At 50.3% G+C, this 18,042-nt stretch overlaps 1 protein-coding gene across 9 annotated transcripts in view; it reads right to left on the bottom strand.

Annotated features, from left to right (window-relative positions):
• Nucleotides 1-18,042, bottom strand: part of pps (protein partner of snf) — a 150,772-nt gene that overhangs the window by 4,950 nt on the left and 127,780 nt on the right. For 8 of the 9 annotated variants that reach the window (XM_089558612.1, XM_089558620.1, XM_089558635.1 and 5 more), the window contains 9 exons: nt 16,903-17,082; nt 16,507-16,559; nt 11,896-12,117; nt 10,763-10,910; nt 10,174-10,266; nt 5,625-5,820; nt 5,231-5,315; nt 2,094-2,328; nt 425-631 (listed from right to left, as the gene is read on the bottom strand). In XM_089558612.1, the coding sequence (XP_089414738.1) occupies nt 425-631; nt 2,094-2,328; nt 5,231-5,315; nt 5,625-5,820; nt 10,174-10,266; nt 10,763-10,910; nt 11,896-12,117; nt 16,507-16,559; nt 16,903-17,082 (1,419 nt within the window). The remainder of the gene's footprint in view (nt 1-424; nt 632-2,093; nt 2,329-5,230; nt 5,316-5,624; nt 5,821-10,173; nt 10,267-10,762; nt 10,911-11,895; nt 12,118-16,506; nt 16,560-16,902; nt 17,083-18,042) is intronic. The other variant, XM_089558628.1, reaches the window with a different exon arrangement.

Below are 18,042 nucleotides of genomic sequence, written 5' to 3'. Positions count from 1 at the left end.
ACCCGATGGCATTTCACTGTGCGCGACACACACCTCTATGCCTCTACCTCGACAGCCTCCCAGGACTGGTTGCTGCACCTGGCAACTCCCCAACTCTAATGCAGGTGAAGTGGCAAAATGCAACAGGCATCCCACACCCCTACACAGAGTTACTCCTAGCACCACCAGCACTTCGCGTTACCTTGCTGTTGGTGAAATTCACATTACCACAAGGGTAAAAAACATGCTGTCGTTTTTTCCCTCTGCTAGATGCTGCAGGGCATAAGTGTGGCCTGGTAGAGCAGAAGCTGAACTACTGCTAGTGTAGATTTGGTGTCCTTTTGTAGCCCCTAAAAACTGGCCCAGCCAGAAAGTGCGACCACACAAACAGCACAAAACTACTGCCCCTGCCCCAACATTTCACGGCATGGTGACCCCAGCGCACCTCCTGGGTGAGCTCCACGAGCAGGCGCTTCTGGTGCTCCAGGTTGGCATTGGTGGCGATCGAGGCCAGCACAGATGTCGTGACAGCAGCCGGGTTGGCGCCGGCCGAGATGCGCTCGATCAGCTCACTCACTGCCTGCCCAGACACCCGCGGGGGTGGCGGAGGGGGCGGGGGCTCCGCAGAGGACGGCGTGCCTGCTATGCCCACCTGCAGCAGAGAAGAAGGTGCGCAGGCTCAGAGAACAGCAGGGCGACACAAATCTGACCACTGACACCTGTTCCGAGTCTCTTCAGGACAGTGGCACCACAGCTGATGTGCAGGTGAACAAGGCCTGCTGCATGCGCAGCATGTCTGCTGCCTCAATCACTGCAGAGGGTGAGCAGAAATTAACCTAAAGTCACTCCCGATGACGATAAATTTAATGGCCCAATGGAAACTTGGCCACAAAGCACCATGGCACAAGTTGTTTTGCTCCACACAAGGTGGGATCAAAGGCCTATTTTCCGGGCGTTTCACTCCAGAGGAGCAGAGTACCAGGCCAAGGGAAGACTACCATATTTACATGATTGTAAGTCGACACATATATTTTCTAAGTTGAAAATCCGAACTTGGGGGTGGGGGGTTGACTTACAATCGAAATCGAAGCATGCCACCATATATAAAGCCGGGACAAACGAGATATCAGGGCTGCTACTGCGTGGTTGCAATTTTACGTTTGTTCTACGGTTCTACAAAGTAGCAGTCGGCTGTTCTGCACGCCTGTTCAGAAAGTTTACCTTTTACAGTGCACTTGGTGCTCATGGGAGTGTTGATAGTTGATGGAAGAGCCGCTGTTCTAATCGTGGCGGCGCCGCCACTCGCAATGGCAGCGATTTCAGGGAGTGTCGGTAGCTGATGGAAGAGCCAGTGGTGCTCACGCATAGTTTTCCTTTGGCTCTGTCTGACGCATTTGGCTTAAATTTAAGAGCAGCGACCGTCTTGAAAACAAAGTTTTATTAATGTTGTCACAATTATGAAATCTTCAGAGAACATGTATTTGTGCACGCCTATTCTAAACGTCATTTAAGTTCATGTAAAACAAATCCTTGAGCACTTAAGTAATTTTTATGCAAGTTTCTCGTGAAGAACTTTCAAGAAAATTTCCTGCAGGAAACTTGCTGAAATGTATGTCATGGGTTCTCTTGACATAAAATTGTCATCCTGCCTATTCACAGAACTTGAGTTACAGGGTATTGAAGCTGCCACTTCAGAAACAGGAATACAAACTTTTCTTCGCATTTCTGAAGTGACAACTCGCGAAGTGCAGTAGCCAGCCTTCTTCTGCTGCTTGCAACCAGAGCGTTCTGGTCCCACGCGGTTTGTTGCTAGTTCAAGTTCGAATAGTCAGCAACCTTTCTCAGATGTTCCACATTGTACCTGCTTGCAAAACTGACTCTGCACCTGCAGCAGTGGCTCAGTGGTTAGGGCACTCGGTTACTGAACCGGAGAACCCAGGTACAATCCAGGCTGCAGTGGCCATGTTTCGATGGAGATGGAATGCAAAAAGGCGCCCGTGTGTCGTGCGATGTTAGCGTATGTTAAAGAACCAAAACCCTCTTGGACCATACGTCAGTTTGGGATGTTAAAACCCCACAATGCACACTCCCCATGCACTGGCCCCACAGCCCACCTCATTCTCCTCAGGGTCGTACGGTACATCCTCGTCGTCTGCCACTGGGGTCCTCTCGGCAGCGGCAGATGATGCGTGCTGTGGCCGAGCGTGCCGCGGCCTCTTCTCCAGAGGTGGCGTGTACGACGGCTCGTAGGGCTCCTCGTCGTCCGAGTGGCCAGCCCCTCCTGACGCCGTCTCTGGAAGTGGCGGGGTCAGCGACACCGCCTCTGGGCGCTCCGACCAGGAGGAGGACCTGCACAGTGGAGGAGAGGCCAGCTCAGATTTCCATTCTGCTTCTTTGGCACAGCAGAGGAAGAAAGGCAGTAAAGGTGAAACACTAAACGGACAACTCCAGGGGCCTTTTTGAATGTTCAGAGTTGATGACTGCATTGCATTTCTCAGAGCCTCCTCTCTTTGTCACGAGATGCCAACATTTGTATTACCGTATTTACTCGCATAATAGGCGCACTTTTTTTCCAGAAAATCCGGCTCAAAGTTCGGGGTGCGCCTATTACGCGGGGTAAAATTTCCGGAAATTTTTCGACTCGCAAAATTGAACATACCACATAAACGCACTTGTGTATGGCCGCACCCCGTTTTCCCGAAGAAAATATTAAAAAAAAAACGTAAGGGCCGCACCGAAACTTTCCACGACCCACGCGGGAATAGCCTTTGAAATGCACGCGTCGAGGCCTCCGCGATCAGCTCCGGCTGCGCGCAACGGGCGCTTGATCGCGGAGGCCACAGACGCGCAAAGGAGCTTCCAGACGCCGCTCACGGAGGGCGCCCAAGGCCAAGCTTATCATCATCAATGTTTTCTTCCGCCGCGAGCGTTCACTATCTATATCGCCATCAGCATCACCAGCTCCAGGTTTTTTTTTTGTTGTTGTTGTTGCTATCAAGTGCCGGGATCTGCGGTAGCACATAGTTCATCATGGTTTATGGCTTTGCCGCCAAGCGTTGCTGTTTTAGCTCAACGGGCAAGCACCTTAATAGCTACACGGCTGGGAGTTTGCTCTCGAACACGGCAAGCGTGCGGCAGGTCGGAAACTCGACGTGGCCGAGAAGTGCGGCAGTTGCGTCTGTGGCGTGCCTAAATTTTCGTACGTGACTCCAGGCGCCGAGGTTTTCGCGGGCCTAAGTCGGGAACGTTTCCGGCTGGAGATGAAACTTTCCAAACAGACGTTCAAAGTGAGCATCCCTGAAAACTGAGTGCGGCTGTTCTGCACGATGTCGTTGTACGTGCTGTGGGTCCGCAGCAGCTGCAACGGCAGCAGCACTAGTGTGGACCAGTAGTCAGTTCAGCAAAAACTTTGTTAAAATAAAGATTGAGGGTGGGGGGCGGCAAGGCGTCGGCTTGCAATCGTGTAAATACAGTATTGATCACAGTGCCAAGTTCGGGGTGCGCCTATTATGCGCGGAAATAAAAAAATCTGACTTTTCGCGACCAAACTAGGGGTGCGCCTATTATGCGAGTGCGCCTATTATGCGAGTAAATACGGTAAACTAGGTAGTGAAATACCAACACTAGTACTGAATTAGGTCACCAAGTTCTGCTTTTACGACAAAGTTGCAAAGGCAAGTTAGCAGCATCCACCCTCTAGAGTAGTGCAAATCCACTAAAGGGCACAGGCTAGCAAGACACATACATGGCACTGCATCCACCTACTGTTTGAATTTGCACTTTTAGTTAATTCTAACAAATAACAAAACAGAATTCTGGTCGCCTGGGCACATCTCCGATCCATTTTAAAGCCGCTTAACTCGAACTATGATTCTGATTAATTTGCTTAATTAAAAAGTTTTGTTTTGTGTCGCTCCAAGCGGCCTTGGTTGGATAAGTCACAGTTGCAGCACCACACGAAGTGAAATCACCAGGGGGGGTGTTGAGGTCTGATCGTCAGGCCAAGCAATCCGAGGTGCCCTGTTGCTGTGTGGTTTCATCTTCTAAGCTTCACTACTAGTTTGTGACGACAGCGACTGTTGGCTGCACGGCAGTGAGTGAAGCCCAGTTGTCCCCATTTCGTACACTGGTAGGTGCTTTGCTGGTGTTTTCTTTCATACATATATCATATAAACATGTGATGTGCAAAAAAAAAAAAGTGGGAACACACCAATCAGGGAATGAGCAGTATTTATTCTACTCAATCGTCACTTGCGGAGTATTTTGACTCTGAGCTGGTGCTGTGCTCTGGTGCATGCTCACCCCACAAGAAGTCACGCAGCATGTCCGTTGTCAACGTGTAGCTGTTGTTCCGCACTTCCATCACATAACAGAGCAGCTCTTCTTCCAGTTTGGGAAACGCGCACGGGTTGCCTCGGAAAGCGCGCTTTTCGCAGACTGTAGACAATTTCGACCACCGGGGGTTCTTTAATGTGCACTGACATCGCACAGCCCACGGGCCTCTAGCATTTCGCCTCTATCAAAATGTGACCGCTGGATCGAACCTGTGTTTTTTGGGTGGGCAGTCGAGCACCGTAACTACTGAGCCAGCGCGAGAGCCACACAAATATAGTTCAGATATACTGTTTGCATGCACAGACGTCCATAAGGCAAATCACATTTAGTTTTGAACCATATTACACTTAAACAAAAATCACTGGGTTCCTTAAGGTCCTAATAATTGAGAATCACTGAACACATTTTGTGCCAAATGTGGCTCCATTTCTGCAGAGCATGCAACACCACTTGTTTAGAGTGCAGCAGGCAAATTTCATTTCCAATTCACGCACGCTGGTACCTTCAGGAAAACCAGTTTCTAGCTAAATAGTGAGCTGCATCAAGAAAGGCCGAATTACGGAGTAACAGCCATACTGCGACCGATATTCAGGCGCTAAAAAAAAAAAAGGCTATCGAGAGTACACGGAACAGTAAGGGGGTGTGGACCATGCCGGGTGTACACTGCTGAGAACAGGTGCAGGGAGGACAGAGTGATGTGCTGAGCCACCGCAGCAGGTGCCGCTGACTGCAGCGATGCCTCTCAGCCGAAGGTAACAACCCGAAAACTGAAAATTGAACAACCCAACGCTTACAATTCTTGATAAAAATTTCAACACTAGCACACGCCTGCCTAAGACAAAGGAACGATCGGGAGCAGGCGACTCGAGGCCTGGCCAGGAACGGAACAGGGATGGAGAAATGTGGATGCACCTACTTGGATTTGCCAGTGGATGCCCTGGAGCGGTTCTTGTGCCGCACTATGATGCCTAGGAGCATGTGAGGCCGGCCAGACATGAGTCCTGCACACAGGGCACAGAAGTGACCCATCAATAATGACCAGCTGAACGAGCAGCTAGTGCAAGGTGAAACGAGTGCAAAGATACGCAAGGTCCGCTCGGCACCAATGAAAGATTAAAAATATAGAGAAAAATCGCAAGAAACTTTTGAGAATGCAACAAAGCAGTCCAACAAAAAGCACATGACCAGCAGAAGCTGACCTCAAGAGATCTGGGTTCCATTTTGGTGCACTGCTGAGGCCGACTAAACAGGCAAGTACAAATGGCACCATTTCTCTGTCGCTAAGGCTCTACTAAGGAGGGGGAACTGACCGGGCCCATCGAAAGGCATGAGCACGGTGGGCACAGGGCTGTGCGAGGGCAGGGGCAGGATGTAGAAATCCTTGAGCATGGGCGAGAGGCCGCCCACGACGCCACACCGCTTGCGTGAGTTCAGGTACGTGTAGAGCTCTCGGTAGGGCCGCCGTTCCTCGTCGTTGGCCGGCTGAAAGCGCACCACCAGCAGTTCCTGCGCACACGTGCCACGACATGTCACACAGATGCATAACTAACCACTACAATGCACACTCTCCCTGCAGGCAGCGTAATATAGCCAGCAAGTCAAAATCTGCAGAGCTACAGATGCACTACCACCACTGTACAGTAAAACCTCATTGATCCAAAGTCTCTCAAGAGATTGTGAAATACAGTAGAACTTTGATCACACTGCCCGCCTTCATGGGGGCCGAGCGCATAACTTGTATAATCAAGGCACTGTACAGAACGCCTCGATTCCAGCGGAGTGGATTCCAAGAGAAGGCAAGCATAGCAGGGGGCGCCAGAAATTTAGATGGGCGGATGAGATTGCGAAGTTTGCTGGGATACGGAGGCCGCAGCTGGCAAATGACAGGGTTAATAGACCCTTTAGAAAATTCAGCGCCATCTGGTGTGTGGTGCGCAAACCGCGGTGCTGCCGCCATTACTTGGGCATACGCCTGCCGGTATGCGCTCTGGCCAGATTGAAAAGTACGGCGCCCGGCGAAGCCACAACAAGCGCAATTTTCTTGTTTCTGTGTCCTAGCCATGTTCCTTGACATTGGCTCTCTGCTCCAAGCTATAGCCGCGATGCCGGCATGCTGCTGTGTGCCTTTCTGCAGCCAGCGCGGCGAAGAGACGCGCACGGAAACAAGCTGTGTTTCCAGAGCACGGAGCGCATGGAGTAACTGCATGCTTCTTTCTTCTCGTCCGTGACCTGTTCGTTTTCACATTAAAATAAGTGATATAAGTATTGAAAGAGCAGCGAAAAGTTCCTTCTACCGTGTAGCCTCTCCGCTGTATAGTGAGCACAAAAATAAAGGTGCCACCCTCGGCGCACTCGAGGACATGCATTCCGATGCTGGCGACTGTTTCGGCGCGTCACAAAATCAAAACGTAGCTCAAACGCGCTTGTTTTGGATTTTCAAGCATCCACGTCCATTCATAGAGAGTTCCGTGGGCGTGAAAAAGAGCACGACGATGCGAGGAGCGCCGTCGTTCTCTTCGTTGCGAACATGCAGCAAACGATGGCAACATAGGCGGAATGCAGCAGCAGCAGCTGCGTGTTTTCGTTCGGTCAGAAAGACTGCCAGCTATACTCGAGCGGCGACAAAGCATGCCTGCTGATGTTGCGAGCTTTCGGCAACGGCACCGCTCGCGGGCGCTCCGGGCGACGAGCTCTGCGGCTGCCTGTCTGCCGTGGTCGTCGCTATCGAAGCGGCAGGGGCCGGCGCTTCGGAAGACGCCTGCGCTATGATTGAAGGCCTATTCTTCACTCCGCTTTGCTGTCAACAGCATCATCTCACAATAAAATAATAGTATGGTCAATTTATACGACGCCTTCAGCAGCGGAGCTGGTGGGCGCCAGTCGAGCCGGACCCCAGCGTCGGGCCAGCGGCAGCTGCGAGGCGGTTAGCGCAACAAATTCGCTCGTACCACAGTTGTCACTTTTACCAGCAACTCGGTATTGACCGATGACCCAGAAAAATGATATATTTTCTCATTTCCCTACCCCAGGGTTTATTATTTACGTCGAGAACACTCATTAGCTCGTTTTTATGACGCCGGCAGGCTCGGCTTACTTCACGTTCGCACAAGAAAATACAAAACAGCCATGCTACTAGAAAGGATGCTTGCTAGATTCTAGCAACGACAGCATGCCTGTGCTAGAGTGGAGCTTTCGGCAACGACACCGCCTGCGGCAACGCCGGGCTACGAACTGCGCGCTGGTCCCCGACTGCCCTAGTCGTCGCTAGGCCTAGATGGTGAACAGCTACAACGCGACTGATTTCGCACCGACGGCTAGCGCACCGGCACTGCTGATCGAGCGCCCGTATCCGGATCCACACGCATTTCGCCCTGCAGTGCGCCTGCTCGTAGTCGAGTCCGGTCCAGGTGTTGTTAGCCCTCCTTTATCGACAGCAGATGACCTGCGGGGTGACACGGCAACGCGCACTGTCGACGGATCGCAGTAATACCGGCTTGTAGCTTCGCTGAGAGGTGCGGTCGGACAATAGGAGTCCGAAAGCCTTTCCGAAAATCCGCCCGAGATGACAGTCGGGTCCCCCGATCACTGCAAATTTTCCGCCTGTCGACGGATCGCAGTAATACCGGCTTGTAGCTTCGCTGAGAGGTGCGGCCGGACAATATGAGTCCAAATGCCGTTCAGAAAATCCGTCCGGGATGACAGTCAGGTCCCTCGACCACTGCAAATTTTCCGCCATCGCTTTCACAAACGCAACAGACATGCCACAAGGTGGAAACTAGTGCAAAGGCTGTGCAGAGCGCTATAGCTGCGCGTCTTCCAGCCAAAGGTGCCCAAAATATGGCGCACGGCAACGACGGAAGTTACCGATGATGATGCCTGCCGAGTTGCCAGACTGAATTTTCTAAAGGGTCTATTGGATAGACATGGGAGAGGCCTTTGCCTTGCAGTGGGCGTAGTCAAGCTGATGATGATGATGATGACAGCGTTCACTTGTGCAATACACCCACCAGCATAATGAACCCACCTCACCTTTGGTTATTAAGAATTTTTTTTTTTCTTAACCTTGCATAAAAAAAAAAAAATGGGCACCTAACCTTCAGGGCCGGTGCTCAGCATGCTTTCTTTCTCTCGCTGCAATTGGCCAGCAGCATCGACTGCTACAAAATCTCCGGATCACACCGCGATAGAGCAAACACCTTTTGACGCGAGCGATGCTGAACACTGGCAACACGAATGCGGGTGACTCGGGGACACGACTTGTGAGCCGCATGTTTTTGCTGATGGATGAATGGATGGAAAGACTGACAGACAAGTTGGCGGGGAGGACGTATGATATGAAATTTCAACACTTGCAAAAATACCTCTTGAAACCTTTCTTTCCCCCTCTGCATAATGAACCCCCCCCCCAATCTTAAATTGGTGCCAACTTTTCAGGCAAAAAAGCGAGTTCGATATCCAAGTAAATATGGTAACTGGAAATCTCATACACTGGACACATTCGTGTAATAAATACACCAATTACTCCGGGGGTGTCAAAATAAACTATATATTTCTTTTCCTCAAGCGTTATAAAAGCGCCCTCTTTTGTTCTGTTTATTCCACAACATTTATTCAGCAAGTTTATTCAGTAGCAGGAATAAATATTGAGACCATGCAGCCAAGAGGCATTTCAGCAATGGCATGCGTGCACACTCCCGTCACTGCCCGTTAAGGAGGCATCACATGTGCTTCAAAATAGCGTATAAACGCGTGTAAGGGCCGCACTTTTTTTTTCCAGGTTTGAGGGCTAACTTTCAGGGTGCAGCCCATACACGGCATGTGCGTATATTTAAAATTTTTTGAAAAGTAAAAACGGATCAATCAGGGAATGAGTTGCATTTATTCTGCGTTCAATCGTCACTCACAGAGTCTTCTGACTGCAAGATGGTGCTGTGCTCTAGTGCACGCTCATCCCACAAGAAGTTGCGCACCATGTCCGTTGTCAACGCACAGCCATGGTTCCGCACTTCCATCAAACAGCAGAGCAGCCCTTCTTCCAGCTCGGGAAACTTGCACGGCTTGGCTCGAAAAATGCGCTTTTTGCACCTTGTGTTCCTCAATGCATCTTTTCGGTTGCATCATTGTCGGACGTACTTCTTGGCCACGTCGAATTTCCTGCCCGCCGCACGCTTGCCGTGTTCGAGAGGTAACTCCCAACCGTGTAGCTACTAAGGTGCTTGCCCATCGTGCTCAAACTGCAACGCTCAGCAGCACCACACGAAAGCCACAACTACGGCGAATTGACATGCTACCACAATTCCCGTGCCTTTGAAAGCCACAAAAAGCTGGAGCTGGTGATACCGATGAATAGCGGGAGCTCGCAGTGGAGGAAAAAGTTGATGATGATGATGATGACTCGCGGCCTCGGGCGCCATTCATGGGCGGCACCTGGAAGCTCCAGTGCGTATGCGTGGCCACCGCAATCAAGCGCCCCATTGCTCGCAGCCGGAGCCAATCACGGAGGCTACGCCAGCACGAGCATTTTATTTCGAAAGCATTTCCCGCCTTTGGTGGTGGAAAGTTTGGGTGCCGCCCTTACACGGATCTTTTTTTTTTTTTTTCAATATTTCCTTCAGGAAAACAGAGTGCAGCCCGTACATGGGTGTGGCCCTTACACGTGTTTATATGGCATGTGCTTTGGACAATTCACCAGAAATATGGCTGCTGAAACTCTTGGAAGAGGCCTTGCAACATGCGGTATGAGCCCGACAGTGACACATCTGTGTTCAGACTCTGCCTAGAATCGCTGTCACTCTGCCATTTTTCAACAGCAGTGTGCCCGTATTAAGCCTCTATGCCATAGAGAAAACACTGCCTCACCTTGTTGCCAGACTGCTTTATCTTGCTGAGATAATCCCAGACTTGGTCCGGGATGATGCGACCGCAGACGTTGATCGTGTCCGGGATGTCCTGCTTGTCAGCCCCCCAGAGAACCACACCACAATGTCAGACAGCCCTCAACAGGCATTTCATGCAATCACGGGGTGACAAAAGCCCACTTTTTCAAAAGGCTTGCAAAGATTACTGGGTTTGCACAACAACCATGACTTGGTCTTTTTCCCTTATGGGCAGTTGCAGGCTTACCTACCACAAGTTACACACTTACGGCACAATCAGCTGGTGCCATTTTTCGGCGCTGCCCAAATAAGTATGTACGAGTCCATCGCACGTAGCTTAAAATCAGTCTGTGTACACACTGCAAAGTGCAGCTGCACTAAAACGCGCCTCCCCTTCGGCAGAGTTCCCAGAAATGCATTCTCAATGCTTTACACATAGCACACGTGTATTTCTTTACCCTAGTTACCTTACTAAGCGCCGATTCTAGCAAGTCACATGCAACACAGACTCCGGAACCTTTTCCCGTGCCCCTTCCCTGAAAGTGGACAACGGGTGCGGGTGGTCAACTCACTTGTGAGAGGAAGTCCGTTGGGCCAGACACCTTGTAGGCGGCTGTGACGAACTTGGACACCTCCTGCATGCTGATGAAGCCCTTCCAGACAGAGCTCAGCTGGGGTTGCTTGCCTCCCTTGCTGCCCCCACTGCCCGAGTCGGGGGACCTGGAAGACCAGTGGAAGGGGCAATCAGAGTAAGCCACGCAGCCCTGCCCACATGATACACAGATGGTGCACACAGACCCTGCTACAGTTCAATCAACCTGTCACCGGTCGCCGCAGAGCAAGGGATATGCCCTGGCGAAAACAAATCATGGCAGATAACGAGCCTAAATTACATAATGCCGGATTCATCCAAATGTAACGTGGCCACAACTGTAAAACGAGGGTCGACTTTGTGGGCACGAAACATGGTAGGAAAAAAGAAAAGTACACCAACGTAATGCAAGGAACGAGGCTGAAGTATATGGAAAGTCGGGCAGAAGCAGAAGTGGGAAGCCTTCTCTTTGTGTTCTTCAAAACTGAAGTGAAAGGTGACATTCAGAGTGCCATGTTTGTGCGGCAGATGGCTGCACCAGAGTTGTGAAGAAAACGTGACCAACTGCGATTTTCAACCAAGCAGCAGGTTGACAGCGCTGATGCTAAAAGCAACAAGTCATAGAACAGTCACATGTTGCTCGATTTCCCAGCCTTGCGACCCTGAGTCTCAAACCGCTCCACCAATTAGCATTGCTACTTTGATCGCCGTCCAATTGCATGCTTGTTTTTACAACAGCCAAACGTCGAAACCATGCAGAAGTGGTCAGCATGGTATTTACCGCGGACGGACGACCATCATAGCAAAACACGTAGGCTTAACTTGTGGCAACCCCTGCTACCAGCTCACTGCAAAACCGAGGCACGTGCAGCGACAATCATTTGCCAGTCAAGCGCACAGCCTATGGTGCGGCAAACATCAACAAAAGCTCCTATTTTTCCATTTTGCCAGTTCAATCGCAGTTAAATTTGTCACCACAATTCAATCGCATCCCTGCTACCAGACTGTTTCTCGTGTTGTGTTTTCAAGCTAGCCAGACAGTGCCAGGACTGTCATCTACCTGCAATACAGATGCCAGATTTCTCCCCGAGAGAGTGGCGCCCCCGGACGTACCCAAGTGAGACCGTGGAGGTTGGCTCGAGGTCGGAGGAGTCCTCGCGGGTCCTGTGCGAGCTCTTGTGGCGCTCTGCAGAGGGCGGAGGTGTGCTGCCCCCCCTTCCACGTGCAGGCGGTGGAGGCGGAGGCGACGTCGATGAGGCGGATGAAGATGAGAGCTCGTCTGCGAGTCCTGGAAGACTGCCACTCGGCTGTGCAGGCATGCTTGCTGTGGATGATCTGCCATGCAAAACACCCAGCAGACACTGTGTTAAGTACGGAGGAGTGCTTCTTTTGAGTGCCTGCTCTCAAAGAGAAAAACTGAACCATGTTTACACTGAATTTTGTTTGACTATTAAGACTGAAAGGATCCTGGAGCTCCAGTGTGCACAACTTTCTCGAGAGTGTGAGGGCACCTTGAAACTGAACTCATCCTATGCAGAATTTCTCTGAAATCCTCAGAAAAGCGTGCATGAAAGCACTCTCACACACTTCTCCAATACAAGATCTGCTGTGTCTGTGCAGCCAAGGCTGTGCATATAACTTCTGCAGGTACAGGCCTAGTCAAACAACTGTCTTCCCACCTTTAACTTCCATGGCACAGGCTGCCCAATCACTGGCAGCTTGTTTCTGAAGAAGCCAGAAAGGAAAGGCTCTCCATATGCAAAAACTGGTGCCACAAAGGTGACCAGGTGTACACAGTGTACTAGTACTTCCCGTAACATTTTAAAGCCATCAAACAGGCACTCTCAAATGACTACTGACCTGAGGCCCTTCGAGAATCTCAATTGCGACCAAATTCAAATCAAATCAAATCTTTATTTAGAAAACTTGATACAGTTCTCTAGGGGCGTGGCGAAAAGGCACAGACATGCCTGACAATTGTGAGCAACACCACCCCTCCACACCCATTTGGCACAGCACTCTGTATAGGTACATTAAAACAAAGTTAATTCCCCCCCCCCCATTCGGAAATTCTGATAATTCGGACTTTTTTTAGCTGATAAATTACTATAAAGGCCCATAAGAAATGGCCTAATTGGGATGTTATTTTGCAATAAATTTTCTTCCTGGTGAGATATTTAAAATCTAAATGCACATTTGAAGTAAGCATTCTATGATACACTTGCACGCCAAGTTTCAACAAGTTATGTCGACAAATAAAAAAAGTTTCTAAGATCCTCATCTCCCCTTACAGCCCTGTGCCATTTTGAGTTGGTCATGTTGTTCCACTACCACAGCCAAGCAAGGCTCATCTGGCAGAAAGTGCAGAATATTTTGATTTGAACTTCAAAGCACTACAATTTTAGTTACAGAAGAGATAAAGCAATAAAAGTATACAGTTGCTGACCAATTTTTCGGACTGAGTAAAACCCGGAAAACGTCCGAATACCGTATTTACTCGCGTAATAGGCGCACTCGCGTAATAGGCGCACCCCTAGTTAGGGCGCGAGAAATCAGATTTTTTTAATTTTCGCGCATAATAGGCGCACCCCGAACTTGCCACTGTGATCAATACTGTATTTACAGGATTGCAAGCCGACGCCTCACCACCCCCCACTTCCCAATCTTTATTTTAACAAAGTTTTTGCTGAACTGACTACTAGTCCCTACTAGTGCTGCTGCCGTCGCAGCTGCTGCGGACCCACAGCACGTACAACGACATCGCGTAGAACAGCCGCACACAGTTTTCAGGGATGCTCACTTAAAACGTCTGTTTGGAAGGCTTCATCTCCAGCCAGAAACGTTCCCGACTTAGGCCCGCTAAAACCTCGGCGCTTGGAGTCGCGTACGAAAATTTAGGGACGCCGCAGTCGCAACTGCCGCACTTCTCGCCCACATCGTATTTTCGGACCTGCCGCACGCTTGCCGCGTTCGAGAGCAAACTCCCAGCCGTGTAGCTGTTAAGGTGCTTGCCCGTCGAGCTAAAACATCAACGCTCCGCGGCAAAGCCATAAACCACGATAACTATCGCGCTACCGCAAATCCCGGCACTTGACAGCAACAACAACAAAAAAAACGAGCTGGAGATGCTGATGGCGATATAGATAGCGAAAGCTCGCGGCGGAGGAAAACGATGATGATGAGCTTGGCCTTGGGCGGCGTCTGGAAGCTCCTGTGCGCGTGTGTGGCCCGCGATCAAGCGCCCGTTGCGCGCAGCCGGCGCCGATCGCGGAGGCCTCGGCGCGTGCATTCCGAAAGTTTCGGTGCGGCCCTTATACGGACCTTTTTTTTTAACATTTTCTTCGCGAAAACGGGTTGCGGCCCGTACACGAGTGAGTTTACGCGGTGTGTTCAATTTTGCGAGTCGAAAAATTTCCGGAAATTGTACCCCGCGTAATAGGCGCACCCCGAACTTTGAGCCGGATTTTCTGGAAAAAAAGTGCGCCTATTATGCGAGTAAATACGGTAATCGAATGGCCCGAGAAATCCGTGAATTTCGGAAAAAATGAGGTTTCTGCGAAAAACCGCCTTTAAAAATCGCAAACTTTACTGCTCCAAATGTTATCCTTGCAAGTGATAATATTAGACTGTCTCTGGACCAGCCATGCTTTCATCAAGTCCACACCAGCAAGAAGTCAGTATCCATTGGCAACGACGCTCGCGAAGACCGAGAGGGGTAACCCACAGGATGACGCAAGAAGAGAATTTCTGTTCCTGAGCTTCGCCGCTGGTCTCCAGCCATGCCAGCTGTTGGCCAGTGCCAGTGCTTTTGCCAGTCATCTGAACCTTGCAGCACGCAGCTTGAGCATGCTGAGTGGCATGTCGCAGGCTATTTTTTTTTTTCCTTTCTTTTTAAAAGCAGCCTCGCCATTCCCTGACACCAGGGTGCGCTCCTCTCGCTTACGTCCGCGCTGTTCTTCCTGCACGCCTCAACTACACACTCATCACGACCCTTTCGGTGGTTGTGCGATGCAGCCTCCTCATAAGGCTTCATCACATTTTTTAGATTTTTTTTTTTTTCGGGGGTGCAGGGCATTTTATACACAGGCCTTTAGATAAGGCAGGCACTTCTTCCTGTCTCTTGAAATCCAAATTAATAAGGTTTTACTAGCCATCATTTCATTTTCTTTGGTGCCAGTCCTGTGTCAGTCATGCATTTCATTGTTACTCCTGTTACGCTGTCTAATGAAACAGTATACATTTCTGCATTTCTGCACACACAGGGTTCATGCTGGTTTTCAGCCATGAAATTCCAAGGATTTTCAAAAACTTCCAAGGACCTCCGACTATTTCTTTCAAGGACTTAGCAACACAGCATTTTATTAAAGAAACATTTCTTTACATCTCACGTATCTAGCATTTATTACACAAGAGACATTTAAAGTAGAAAATAAACCTCTCTTGAGGGCCGTTTACCAATAAACAGGGCGGTAACTGCGATACCAACAAATTTCTGCCGTTTCTACCCCCAGCTGCACCTCATATCTGTCCTGCGTCTGCAAGCTTCGCTGTTGAAAGCGTCGTGGACTTGATCACATTTTTATTTTATTATAAGCTGACAGATCTGACATCTAGCTGTACCAAAAGCACACTTTTCATTCAGCGTTAGACAAGCCGTCAGCTGCGGTTTCCGTGCAAAACAGGCTAGGCCTAGCAGCGACTAAGGCGACCAAGCAGCAGCGTAGTCCCTTGCCAGACGTGCCTGCGCGCAGCATTATTTCGAAAAGATTGCCACCTGAGCCAGCACGCTCTGTCTTTGCTCAAAATCATTCTAATAACAAAGCTGTTTCGACTTTCTGGTGCGAACTTTATGTATGTACAGCAAGCCAAGCGGTGCTCGATCACTGTTGCCCGCAAGAAGGAAAATTTCCTGCATGGCAGCACAGCTGTGGGCGACGCTGAAGCCCCTATAACTTTGCTTTTTTTTATGGCGGACAGAAAATTTTACAAAATGGCTTTAGGTAAATCCTGCATGGCGTTAGTGGAGCGACGCACGTGTGTTTGCTGTGTGCCGGTGAACCGCTTGCGGCGCAACTGTGTAGGCTCCCTACGCTTAACGGCGCACCAGGTTCCGTGCCCGAACCGCGTTTTCAATGTGTCTCTTTTCGCTTTGCACCCAAACCTTGCTCTTGGGGCAGGCTACGGGGTGACGGAAGCCATGTGTGGCGTCGGACGGGGACAGTGGGGCTTCGTCTGCGTTTATGCATAGCTCTTACCGAAGGGATGGTGATCAAAGCCGCAGAGGTGGAGTTCCGGTAAGGTCATCTCCAACAAGAAAATTTGTGAAAAAAGAAAATTTAAAGGATACTAGTGTTTTTCCACGGCCGCCTCCTTCACCACACCAGAATTCAAGGGTTTTCAAGGACCCCACGAAAATTCCCGGACTCTCAAGGCCCTTGAAAACACTTCTTCCAAATTCAAGGGTTTTCAAGGTTTTCAAGGACCCCCGCATGGACCCTGACACATCATGATTTCTTTTTTTTTCCCAGTGTGAAAGCATTGCTTCACTAGCAAAGCTGAAAAACCTGGGGGTATGTGTGAAGCCTCAACCTTTGACCTCTGACGAAGCACCAGCAGCGGAGGCCTTGTGCAACTGCTCCAACACATAGCTCCAAGCTATCGACCAATGAGAGCCGCAAGAGGTCAAAACTGCAGTGGCACAGCCACGTTTGGCCTTGTGCTTACCGTCGGGACGGAGGCGGTGAAGGAGTCAGCCTCTCATCAGGGGGTGGGGCCATCTGGTGACAGAAACAAAGCAAACGGTCACGGCAGGAGAAAAAGACACCAGTCCAAGACAAATGCCCAACAAACGCTTACAGCAAGTGGTGGCTGCACACAGGACGACCACATCTGTTGACAAAGAACCTCCGACATGTCACAAAGTCTTCGCATGTGAACACTTCCAATCCTGACAGAGTTCGATTCCGACTGATATTCCAAGTGCAGTTGTGAAGTCAACATTCTGAGGCGTGGCAATTTAAACCTTAACTTCAAGTGTTCAGCCACAGAGATAATGTCATTAAAGGCGATTTCAACTAGCAAGACACGCTGCACGGTGCACAGAAGTAGCCGTGGCCTTGCCTTTCCTGTGCAGATCTTGCAGTTGAGGTCGAAGAGGTGTGACCGATGCGCATCGGTGGTGTCCTTGCCCGACCGCTCGGCTGTCTCGATGGATGTGGTGGTGGTGCTGCCGACACTGGGCACCCGTGGCACTGCCGCTGGTGGCTCAAGCTGCTCCGACACCACCTTCTCGTCCGCCTTCTGCAGGCATGCCCAGACAAGTGCTGTACCCACACTTGCACGTAAACAACGCTTTTCAATGCAATTACAAACCTCAAGGCGCGTTCACACTTGCCCAAAAATCCGGCGAGCGAAGCGGATTCACTCGCCGCAAAAGCTAGGACCTGTTCTCATCTGTTGACACCCGGGCGAGGCGGAACCGCCGTGCCGCCGCTGTTCCTCATTTTTCCGCACCACGTCGCTGCTGGTGGCATGCACAGATATAGTGGGAAAAGAGCATAAATTTACACTATGTATGCATAAGCGTATGCATGCTTACTTACGTTAAACGCAGGCCCATTCCCACTTTTATTTTGGCGTATGCTAGCACAGACAGAAAAATAAACTTAGCCTATAGTGACGCCATCTGGTTGTCAGGAGGGGAACCATTGCTGTCAACAAACCAACGCTCCTCTTAAGCCTAGAAGTGGCAGAATCGTCACTCTGAATAAAAAAATTAAGCAAATTTATCACTTCTACGTTTTCTTAGAAGCGAGGTGAGACAAAGTGAAAGACCGGTGCCCCATTTATGACCAGTGAACGCACCGAAAAAGGCAGCAACAATGAGAATTCAGTCCGAAGCGATGGGTCTGGCTTCGAAGGGCGCCGCCATGTTTGCCGCCGTGCACCGGAAATCAGTCTGGACCGATCGGCCTCACCGTGCCGCTCTCCGCCTCGCTCGGCATCAAAAGTGGCCAAATCCGCTTCGCTCGCCGGAATTTTGGGCATGTGTGAACACGCCTTCAGGGTTTAGAGACCAACACCTATTTGTGACGTAAGCAAGATGCGGTGGCGCTGCTGCCACCAGCTGGAACAACCGGGGGAAAACTTGGGGGTGAAAAGTAGGCTTAGCGCCCATAGGGATACCCAGAGGAGAAGTAGACCACATAATCTGGGACTGCACGGAGGATCCGCCTCCGGCAGATCTAGTCACATTTCCCA

This window comes from Amblyomma mixtum, chromosome 1 (genome assembly GCF_055824585.1).
Source record: "Amblyomma mixtum isolate Tamu chromosome 1, ASM5582458v1, whole genome shotgun sequence".
NCBI lineage: Eukaryota > Metazoa > Arthropoda > Arachnida > Ixodida > Ixodidae > Amblyomma > Amblyomma mixtum.
The sequence above is the reverse complement of the archived record's forward strand: the minus strand, read 5'-3'. Positions and strand labels throughout refer to the sequence as shown.